The following is a 12,455-nucleotide window of genomic DNA, read 5'->3' on the forward strand; positions in this document are numbered from 1 at the left end:
GTAAGTTAATATTTCCCACCCTTGTGAGCTTGTTTTCTCTATGCCAGTCATGAAAAATACGCTAATTTTACAGTTATTATCGTTCTTTCTAATATTTTTTTAAAATTTTATTTTGTCAAGTTCAAATTACAGCTTAAACAATTATCACAAAAGATTAGAAATAAAACCGGGAACAGATTCCTAGCATATTTATTGTGGAATATTTACGATGCATCCTTGGATGGGAAATTGTTACGACATTCCCCCTTACTACCTCGACCAAGACTGAGGGCTCCTCAGCTCACTCACACTCTTATAGGGTGATCCGAAGAGTTGCCAATAGTGATTTATGGAACTAGGAACATTAATCCCGCAAAATTCATTCAAACTGTATGGCGCAAAATCTTGATCAATTATCTACAATACCTTTCCACTGCCCCAAAGCTATATGTGATTGTATATGTATGATACCCAAGCTGTGGGGGTTAAGAACACTACTAAAAAGTAGTTGATCATTTTCTGTTTTATTGTAATTAACCCTTAAACGCCGAAGCGGTAAAAAAAAAAAAATTTCTCCCGTGTGCCGGAGGTGTTTCAGAGTGAGCGCGGAAGCGGAAAAAATATTTTTTTCAAAAAATCACAGCGCACTTAGTTTTCAAGATTAAGAGTTTTTTTTTTTTTTTTTTTTTTTTTTTTTTTTTTTTTTTTTTTTTTTTTTTTTTTTTTTTTTTTTTTTTTGTTTTTTTTTTTTTTTTTTTTTTTTTTTTTTTTTTTTTTTTTTTTTTTTTTTTGGCTGAAGTTTAGTATGCAACCATCAAAAATGAAAAAAATTATCATTATCATATGTAAATAATGCGATATATGATAGCGCAAAAACGAAATTTCATATATAATTGTATTCAAATCGCGCTGTGCGCAAAACGGTTAAAGGTAACAAGTTACTTTGTTTTTCGTTGTAATGTACACTAAATTGCGATCATTTTGGTATATACCACATTGTAAAACGATCAAAGCAACACAGAAACCATTATCACAATGCATGAATTCGTACGCGCGACGTAAACAAAATTTTTGAAAACGATAAAATTCAAACACAGAAAAATATTATCACAATGCATGAATTTCGTAACGCGCGTACGTAAACAAATATTTTTTTCAAAAATTCACTATAAATCTAAATATGTCCCTCGAGACTTCCAATTTCTTTCAAAATGAAGACAAATGATTGAATATTACTAAACTGTAAGAGTATTAGCTTACAAATGCAGTTTTCGACCTTATCTGACGAGTTAAAGTTGACCGAATGTCGATTTTTTTTATATATATATTTTTTATATGCAATTATTTCAGAAATAAGAAAAAGCTACAACCTTCAAATATTTTTCGTTTTATTCTACATGAAATTGCGCACATTTTCATATATAAAACTCCTATGAAATGCCTAAATATGAAATGGAGCAAATATTCCGAGAATGGGACGTACGCATTTCGGAGATTTATGGTGAAGAATTTCGTGCGCAAGCGGGAAGGAAAGTTTTTTTTTTTTAATTTCACCATAAATCTAAATATTGTGCTAGAGACTTCGAATTTGTTTCAAGATGAAGATAAATGACTGAATATTACTAGACTGTAAGAGTTTTAGCTTACAATTGCATTTTTCGACCATTTCGGTTGAGTCAAAGTTGACCGAACGTGGTTTTTTTTATATTTATCGTGATTTATATGCAAATATTTCAAAAATGAGAAAAGCTACAACCTTCAATTATTTTTTGTTGTATTCTACATTGAAACCAATTGCGCACATTTTCATATATAAAACAAATTTATGTACGGCTAATTTAAAATGGTGCAAACATTACCACAATCGCACGTATGATTTTTTCGGAAGAGTTATCTTGGTCGCGGACGTAAAGAAAATGTTATTTTTTTGTTTTCACTAAATTCGCCATAAATCGAAATATTGTGCTAGAGACTTCCAATTTGTTGCAAAATGAAGGTAAATGCTTGAATATTACTAGAATATAAGAGTTTTAGCTTACAATTGTGTTTTTCGACCATTTCGGTAGAGTCAAAGTTGACCGAAGGTTGGAAAATTTGTCACTTATCATTTTTTGAATATGAAAATATTTCAAAAATTGATAAATCTACAACCATGGGTTTGGTTTTTTGGTTTTTAGTTGTATTGTGCCATGAAATGCGCACATTTCCATATATAAAACTTTTATGTAACGGCTAATTTTTAAAATGGTGCAAACATTACCACAATCACATGTATGATTTTTTTCGGAAGAGTTACCGCACGGACGTAAGGAAAAAGTTTTTTCATAAATTCACCACCTCAAATCGAAAATAATTGTGGCTAGAAATGACTTTTCAATTAGTTTGCAAAATTAAGGTAAATGATTGAATATTACTAAAATATAAGAGTTTTAGCTTACAATTGCGTTTTTTGACCATTTCGGTAGAGTCAAAGTTGACCGAAGGTTGAAATTTTGGCACATTGTTATTTATATAAGAAAAAATACTTCAAAACTGATAAAAGCTACAATCATGAGTATTGTATTCTACATAAAAATGCGCACATTTTCATATATAATACTCCATGTAACGGCTAATTTAAAATGGTACAAAAATTATGTCAAAGTGACGAAATAATTTCCGAGATGTATCACAGATACTTTTTAGTGCGGCAAGAAAGAAATTCGCGCTTGTGCGCCCGTGTAACGATTGTAAATAAAACAACACCTCGATCCGTGAACTCCCAGCATCCCCCAAGGTGCGTGATCAAAAGTTTTCGGCTGGTAGGTCTATAAGTATTTTTCCGCGAATTTAAAAAAAAAAAATTTGAGTCGACGTATGGTACGTCCATTCGGCATACGGGAGACATTTTGACTCGAGATTTAATACGTCCATTCGGCTTTTAAGGGTTAATGATTTCATTTCACCTCATAATACGGATCTCAGGGTCTGGGTTCGATTTCTGGCTCTGCCAACAAGAACTCAAGGGAAATTATTTACTTTAAAAATTTTGATAATTACTGTAAGGACCAACTTTTTAATAGTAAAATATCTCTATGTTGATTGCACTGGATGTAATGACTTGATTCATCTCTTCGCAGGCCAAGGGTGTTAAATTTATGTGGGACTCGACCATCGAAAGTCTTGAAATGCTTGAAAAAAAACCAGGCAGTGGCTGCATCCTTGCTCATTGTATGGGGCTTGGCAAAACATTACAGGTATGTACTGAAGTTATTGCCTTATAATTAACACCTCAACTTGATTGGAAACCAATGGAATTTTGTTCTTATATGCTACTTTCTTATTATTTTTTTGCTTGGCTACCATTTTAGAGTTCTTGAATTTTTAAATAAATCTCATAAATACAATTTTAAGTCACAAAGTCCAGGTAAGTTTAGATTAGGAACTAAGTGGAATTGCTGTTAGCTGCCAGATATATAGAAAATAAAATGCAAGCTATAATGGACATTGCTACTTATCAGAAGGCCAGACCTGCAAAGTGCCTTATTATGTTGAAGTGCTACAGTTTTTTTTTTTTTTTTTTTTTTTTTTTTTTTTTTTTTGGAGAAATAATGTTTAAATTGAAGACTTAAGTATGTATTATCATTCATCATTTTACCCTTTGTTGGAGGGGGGGGGGGGGGGAGGGGGGGGGGGGGGGATAGTGGCAGGAATTTTCAAACGCAAGTTCACAGTCTCTTGTGTGGAAACCATGGGGTCAACTGTGTTTTTCAGATATCAGAGCTGAAGCCTGCTCCTTTATTGGGGCTGAGATAGCTCCTGATAACCAGGTATTAGTACTGCAGCAAAATCATATGACTGCTTGCATTAAGTACAATAAATAAAGATTACAAAAAAAATGGATTTTATAGTAGATACAGAAAAATGAAGTACAGGCAGTCCCCTATTTACAATGGGGGTTATGTTCTTGAGATGTGTCGTAAGCCAGAAAATTGTCGAAAATCATAAAAAATCCTAAGAAAACCTTACTTTGAATAATTTGGGTGTCTATTGAAAACTATATTAACTGCATTTTTATTGTGTTTTTCATTAAAAAACCTTCAAATATTGTTTATTGTACGTATATACTCTTGTAAGGTTTGATATTTAAAGACCGCTTTTATGGCCAAAAAATTTGGGATTGAACATTACATGTGGTATGGACTTGCCTAGTTATGGAAATGTGCAAGAGTTTGGCACTAGGCCAAGCCTAGGATTTGGATTTCCCGACAACAGACAATAAATATAAATGTTGTTTTATTTATCTGAGAATATTTTATTATTATTGTTATTTTATTAATGATTTTAGTTTATGGCTGTTCTAGGCTTTTAATAAGTGCAACCTCTATTTCCCGAACGTAAACAAAGTAGCTGCCATATGTATTTTGTCAGCTGATAACTTCATTTACGATTCACAAAGATTCATGTATTTTTTTATTCGTTGGTAAAATGATGCTGTAAATTGAAAAAGTTAGTCATGCAATACATTTAATGAAAAACAAAAATTTGTGAATTAAATATCTTACCACCATAGAAAATTAATCAAAGGCTGCTCTCATCGAAGCTAGCAAATACTTTACAGAATTCATCTTCCTTTATACAGGTAGTGACCAACTTACGACCGCAATTGGTTCTGCAAAACGTCGTAACTCGATTTGGACGCATGTCGAGTCTGCTAAATTACCGTAGAGTTTATCGTACATATACATATTGTGTAATGATATTGACATCATCTGAAAGTCATATTTTATCAACATTTTCTTAGATTATTACTTATATTATCATATTTAAGTCATAATTCATTATTATTGAACATTCATTATCATTAAAACCATTGTATTACCATTCTTAGTGCATATTCTTACTGTCATATATGTATTACGATAGTACTTTACGATACCCTTTCACAAGTTCATATACATATGTAAAAATTCAACCCCTTCTTTAGCTAATTTATTTTGCTGTCTTTTTCTTTAGAATGTGTATTATATTTCCTAGTTATGATTTCTTTACATTTTTGTAGAATGTGTAACATCTCACACCTATGTATAAAAATATAAAAATAATCATAACTAGGAAATACAATGAAGTCTAAAGAAAACAAAGATAGCAAAATAAATTAACTAAAGAAAAGGTTGAACAAAGATAGCAAAATAAATTAACTAAAGAAAAGGTTGAACCTACAAACGTAGCAATATGAAAGTGTGATGTTTGGAGAACGGGTACGTCTGACGACTTTGACAAACGTTAACAGTAAGGCGTAGTAATGACGTGTACATTACTACGCCTTACTGTTAACGTTTGTCAAAGTTGTCATACGTACCCGTTCTCCACACATCACACTGTTTCATATTGCTACGTTTGTAGGTTCAACCTTTTCTTTAGTTTCATTGTACGTATTTCCTAGTTATGATTATTTTTATACCATTTATATAGTCTCTCTACACGACATTACTACTACTTGCTGTTACATTCGCCAAACGTTTGTCCAAACTGTTTCTCCTTGCATCATACGGTTTCATAATGCTTCGGTTGTCACGTTCATATAAAAATTCATCCTTTTTTTTTTTTTTTAGTTAATTTACTTATTGCATTTCCTAGTTATGATTTCTTGGAATTTTTTATACCATTTGTAACGTCTTTCTACGTACTGTTACATTCGCCATTATAATTTTCAATAATCTTGAGTTCAATCATGGTTCTTACCATTTTCCTCACCAAATGAGAATGGGAACAATGTATATTAGTGGCTACCGACCGAACCACTTTGTTTATAAAAGTCATAGGATTCTTCGGGTTGGTTTCTGGATTTTTGTTTGAGCTCAGCTGCAACATTTACTCAAAATTTTCCGTTGAAATCTGATTATTTTGAGTTCTAATACAATCAAGGTCTGGGTCTTTTCTGTATATAACATTTACTTTTACTTCTCTCCATATCAACCCGAGCATTTTCCCCTTTTTTCTGGGGATTTTCATGAAAAAATTATGCAGCTCTCTCATTAGCCTTTGGACAAAGTTTTCATCACATTATCATAAATATATATATATATATATATATATATATATATATATAGTATATATGCATCCCCAGGTATAAGGAAAAGTGCATCCCCACGCGCTCTATTTATCGAAAAGATGTCACGAAAGTCTGGCAACATTGTTGGACAATGATCCTTGAGTATGTTGGTAACATGTAAACCCACCTTCCACCTCTCGTTCTCCATGTGATTATCACTTATTTCACTTATTTCATCACTTAAGAGCTCGTCACCACTCTTATACTCTTCTTCAGAAGGAACATATTCCTCGGAAGAGATATCACTGTTCTTACACATGGTTTCTCAGTAAAAATGCAAATAAAATGAAGAAAATCATCAGATTTATGACGACATATAAATATCACGGGGAGTGTCATTGCACCTTCCATGCTGTTGTAGAAATGTCATGGTCCCGAGGGGGTTAAGTATAATATTCAGAGAAGATGGTAAAGGCTAGGAAGAGAAAGGCGGCTCTTGGGGCCTAGAGTAAGTCTAGCATTTAGGCAACTCCTTTGCCTTTAGAGGCAAAGAAGTCTAATTTATCTTCCCTATTTTATCTAACATCTCTCCTATCATTAGCCCTCCTACATTTTACCACTAACTCCTGTTCAGGTAGTCCATGCTTCCAATCTTGACACCATTGCCAACTTGATAGTCTAAAATTGGCAAGAAATTTGAGTTTTTGGCCAAATCTGTAATGGATATAGGGATATCATTTTGTGCTTTTGTCAGGCAATTGACCCTTGCCAAGAACAGTGAAGTGCCTGGTGTCAGTGTTGTGCCTGAGGAGGTGGCTGTCCGTCGTCCCAGTTCTCCTAGGCAAAGGTCACTGTCCCTCTCCCCCACACCTGGAAAAAGACGTAATGGAGGTCGAAGGGAGCCAGGGGCGGTGAGTTGTCCATTGGCAGTCATAGACTCCGTCGAGCCTGTTGACTCGAGGGCTTGCTTTGATTAAGCACCATTGGAAAGGTGTAGATGTAAATTAAACGCAATTTTCTTCCAACTCAGCAGTTTCATCACCTGAAAAAAGTGAAAACCTAGTTGTGCTGTGGTCTCTAACCCTCTGAAGAGACATTCCTTATTCACGGGTTGTTCAACTCCTCCAGTAAAGAAGTCGAAAGAGCATTGGAATCCACAACCATCGTTTAGTTTTGTGCCTGATCAGGTCATTCAGGGTTCAGGCTAATTGTCATCAGTGTGTCAGGATGATTCTGGTGACAGACACATCCTGGCACCAGTGTGCTCGGATCAGTGTACTTGCTCTTTCGCTGTCGACTCCTTTCAACACTCATCGAAAGGAGTATAGACTCGTTTGCCTCCACCAACGTGAGTTGCCTCCTCTCAAGTGGACTTCTCTGGTCTAGTAGATGCTAACAGATCAGTGTACACTTCAGCAAAAGTAATGTTTTGGCTCCGGACTTTTGACTCTTGTGAAGAACCTGTTCAGAGTGATAGAAGTATTTAGTTTCCTGGATTGGACTTTTGGAGCCTTGGCCAGGAAGATTTGAGGATTGCCGCCGATACTTAGCTAACACAAGCGCCATTAACCCAGTTTTGGAAATTGATAAGGTTTTGCATATACTTATTCTCTCTCTCTCTCTCTCTCTCTCTCTCTCTCTCTCTCTCTCTCTCTCTCTCTCTCTCTCTCTCTCTTTTATTGGCTGTTTATATATTTCTAATGGTGAAATGTTTCATATGACTTTGAAATGATATTAATAATACCAATTCAATGGTATATTTGATTTAGATGATACTTCAAGTATACATTTGGTATTTGAACTTTCAGGATAGTGAACACATTCTTCAAAAGAAAGAGGGAGCACTTGATAACATACAGGAGTGGCGGTAGATGCACACAAATAGATTACCTCCTTTACAATAGATCAAGGCTGGTGGAATTTAGGAATTGTAAAGTTATCCCAGGTGACCACGTGGCCACCCAACATAGGCTCCTTTGTATGGATTTAAAGATGAAAAGAGAAAAGAAAACTAAAACGAATGGGGTAAAGAAAATCAAGTGGTATAAATTGTTAGAGAGGGATAATGATTAGAAGAGAGAGTTCAGGAGAAGAGTGCTGGGAGAGGTTGATCTGGGAATTGAAGATGTGGGAGAATGGTGGAGGCATAATGCATCAGTGATTAAAAGACATGGAAAGGAGATACTAGGGGAAACATCTGGAATAGTATGGGAGGAAAAGGAGAGCTGGTGGTGGGGAGAATAGGTGGGGGAAGTGGTGAAGGGTAAAAGGGAGGTAAAGAAGAGATTTGAAGAGTCTCAGCTGTAGGAGGACAGAGAAAGATTAAGAGAAAGAAACAAAGAAGTAAGAAGGGTGGTAGCTCAAGCTAAGGCAAGGGCATATGAAGAGGTTTATAATGAACTGGAAACCAAGGAAGGGTTGACTAGGATGCTCAAACTGTCAAAAGTAAGAAATAAAAGAACAAAGGACATCACCCATATTAAGCAAATGAAAGATAGGAATGGTACGGCCATAAAAGGAAGAAGACATCCTGAAAATATAGAAAGAGTATTTCGAACAACTGCTAAATGAAGAAAATGAAAGACCTGTAAGAGAGGATGGACAAGTAAACATGGGAATGGTAACGGGGATATCTAGGGATGAAGTGATACGAGCCTTAAAAGAATGAGGAATGGGAAGGCAACAGGACCTGACTTAATCCCAGTCGAAGTTTGGAAAGCCTTAGGAGAGGAAGGGGTAGACATCTTGTATGATCTGATGGTAAAAATATTCGAACAGGAAAAGATACCAGAAGAATGGCGGGAAAGCATATTGATACTTATATTTAAAGGTAAAGGTGATGTCCAGGAATGCAGTAATTATAGAGTTATAAAACTAATATCTCACACGTTGAAGATTTTGGAAAGAATGATAGATAGCAGGCTGAGAGAGTAAGTTAGAGTAGGGAAGGAACAGTTAGGATTTATGAAGGGAAGCAGCACAACGGATGGAATATTTTGCATAAGGCAGCTAATGGAGAAATTCAAGAGAAAAACAACGAGACCTGCATCTGGTATTCATAGACCTTGAGAAGGCCTATGACAGAGTGCCAAGGCAAGAAATATGGAGATGTTTGAGGGAGAAGATGGTGCCAGAAAAGTATGTCAGAATTATTCAGGAGATGTACAGGAATGTGTATACTAGAGTGAGGAGTAGTGTTGGAGAGATGGATGGATTTGAGATAGGAGTTGGATTACACCAGGGGTCAGCACTTAACCCATTCATCTTCAACATCGTGATGGATGTAATGACCAGGGATGTTAGAGAAGCAGTGCCATGGTGCATATTATACGCGGATGACATTTTGTTGTATTCAGAGGGGAGGGAGGAGTTGGAGGGGAGGTTGGAGAGGTGGAGAGCAGCACTTGAGGGGAGAGGAATGAGAATAAGCAGATAAAAAACCGAATATATGTGTTCCAGTATTACTGAGGACGGTGGAAGTAGCATAAGATTGGGTGGGGAAGAAATATAGAAAGTACAGAAATTCGAGTACTTAGGGTCCGTATTAGAAGATAGTGGAATATGGACCAAGAGGTGAGACACCGAATTCAGGCAGGATGGAATAACTGGAGGTCTGCATCAGGGGTCCTCTGTGACAAGAAGGTCCCTCTGAAATTGAAAGGAAAGTTCCATAGGACGGTGGTCAGACCACCAGTGTTATATGAAACAGAAACAGCAAGTATGAGGAAAACAGAGGAGAAGAAGATGGGTGTAGCAGAAATGAGAATGTTGAGATGGATGTCGGGAGTAATAAGGGAAGATAGGATTAGAAATGAGTATATAAGAGGATCGACAAAGGTAGCTGAAATATCAAAGAAAATACAGGAAGGAAGGCTTTGATGGTATGGACACCAGTTACGAAGGGAGGAACGTCATGTTGGAAGACATACGATGGAAATGGAAGTGCAGGGTAGAAGGAAGAACGGAAGACCAAGAAAGAGATGGCGTTATTGTGTAGGGGAAGATATGGAATTGAAAGGTATAAATGATAACGAGGCACAGGACAGAAATCGATGGAGACAATTCATTCGCAATGGCGACCCCATATAAAAATGGGTTTAAGCTAGGAAGAAGAAGAAGAAGGAAGATAATTTAAACTTTCAAGATAGGGGGAACACTGTAACCATAATCCCTTTTTTTTAATATCTACGTAATTCCCTACTCCTATATACGTAATCCCCAGTTTCTCCAGAAACGTAATCCATAGGCCTGATTGCCTTTCCTGTCTGCCACCACTTTTATGGGGTCACATTTAACTAAAAGGAGAGAACTTCTATCTGATAGTGTGACCTACCTTTGTTTGTTCCCATCACCTGACATCCCTGTAGCTAGCTGAAAATCTATCATTAAATCTTAGGCCTCCCCAGACACACAATATTCTCAATAACGGGATTAGTCTCAGCTTTGGGTGTCATCCTCAAAGCCCTCCATGTCTCCGGCCACAGTATCCTCAATGGTGAATTAAAAGTTTTTAAAGAAAAACCATCCCAGGCTTTATGAAGCTTATTACAATTGAGGATATTGAAATGATTTTGTCAAAACCACTTTACTAGCCTTGAAAGATTCACTTTAGCACCCATGGACTGTTTACATCTACATGTCATATCAACTGCTTTGCTTCTGCACACATAATGGCCTCAGAAATGCTATCACTAACTTTTAATCACAATTACAGCTTTTTCAGTTGTTTGTAATCTTTGCTTTGTAAATACTATACTTACATACCTTTTGCAACATCTGGTTTATTGGTGGCTTATTTATAACTTACAGGCAGGCCCCGCTTATCAGAGGTGTTAGTTAACAGCATTCTGGTTGTACAGCACTTTGCTAATGATATCATTGACCAGATTTTCAGCAACAGGAAGCGATTTTTGGCGACAGTAGGATGTTTATCGGCTCTCAACAGTGTCATAAATGCCATTTATTACCATAATTGTCACCAATTTTCTGTTACCAACAATTTTTGGCCAGCAGTGCTCGGCTGGGAACAGAACCCCTCCAATTGACCAGGGGCTGCTTTTATTGTGTTAATTGTAAAGTGTGTGAAATATTATAAAATCCACTTCCAGTACATGATTGCACTTTCATATTTCTTGGTTACATATTTCTTTTCTGGGCTCAGCTCGTGTCGGCCTATGAAATATCCTCAAGTTCATTATTTCTAGGTAAATTAATCCTAATATTACCAGAGAAAAAATAAAATCAAGAAAATGTCAGTTAAACTGACTCGCTCACTCTATAAAAGAATTGTCGGTATGGTAATAGGGGCGAGTGAGATCACTACCACGAGTCATTTACCATTTAGACCTTCCATCACAAAATCCCCCACCTGAGAGAGCTGATACCAAAGGGTGATGCGTCCGCTACTACTACTACTTACCGCACGCCAAGCGGAAGAAGCAGCCGCCTCTAGCGGCCATCCTTTATATTTTAGCTCGACAACGCCAGTTGTAATTCTTTTGCTCGTGTTGTTTTCGCTTCTTTGGATTTATCTATTCCACGATGGAACGTGCTGCTATCGCTTCGGCTAAGTTAAGTGCCCGATAAGTAATAATTTTTGTATTTCAGTCTTCCAGGGACCAGTATTTTCCGTTTTTTAGGTCATATACGGTCTCCCGGTTGACTCGTGGCGGCCATGAGCCGCCTCGTGTTGTTAAGATTTCCCGGTCTCCCATACTGGGACATCTTATGCTTATGGGCTCTATTTTACGTTGCGTCTTATTACATCGTATTTTAGATTTAGGGTACACAGCCCTATACCTTTTACCTTTTGATCTTTTAGTTTGGTATTTAGGGCTATACTGTGTTTTCTCTCGCCCCAGCATCCCAGCTCTTGCTCTTCATCGGCTACTGCTGGCTCCGAGTAGTCGACTGCTCTTCGGATCAGTTCGCCTCCTCCTAGGCTTCTTTCTCTTTTACTCAAGTGTCCCTTCTATTCTTTTACGATGTATTTATTATTTATCAGTGTTATTTAGGGTGTTAGGCTAGCCTAGGTGCCTTGTACCATGTGTTGGTACAGTTGGGTTCACGTGGCGCCTCTGTGGTTGTGTTGCTATCGCGTCCTGGGCCACCTCCGATCACGTGTCCCATTAGGCACCTTATCCTCCCCCTTCCCTCCCTTCCACGTGGTAGGGAGGGGTTTGGTCGGGTCTCCTCGGTTGTCATGACAACCATTGTAGCCTCCCTCCCTCTCCCTCTGAGGGGGCCAGAGGAGCCCCATACCAGCTGGGGGCCGGGATGACCACTTGTCTCGGGTACCAGGTTACCCGACGGGTAGTAGTTGGGAGGAGGGGGTTGGCCACCCCCTCTCTCTCGCCCGCCGCGTTCACGTCGGGATTCCCTCATTCTCCCCCATTCCCTACCCTTCCCCTACCATAACGGACGGAGCCCCCGCTGAAGCCGG

The 12,455-nt window shown here is 37.4% G+C and overlaps 1 protein-coding gene across 1 annotated transcript in view; it reads left to right on the forward strand.

The window, feature by feature from the left end:
* The window catches only part of LOC135220917 (transcriptional regulator ATRX-like), a 507,237-nt gene that overhangs the window by 243,867 nt on the left and 250,915 nt on the right, over positions 1-12,455 (forward strand). Inside the window, 1 exon segment of the mRNA XM_064258551.1 lies at positions 3,099-3,215. Within this exon segment, the coding sequence (XP_064114621.1) occupies positions 3,099-3,215 (117 nt within the window).

This window comes from Macrobrachium nipponense, chromosome 2, assembly GCF_015104395.2.
Source record: "Macrobrachium nipponense isolate FS-2020 chromosome 2, ASM1510439v2, whole genome shotgun sequence".
NCBI classification, from domain to species: Eukaryota; Metazoa; Arthropoda; class Malacostraca; order Decapoda; family Palaemonidae; genus Macrobrachium; species Macrobrachium nipponense.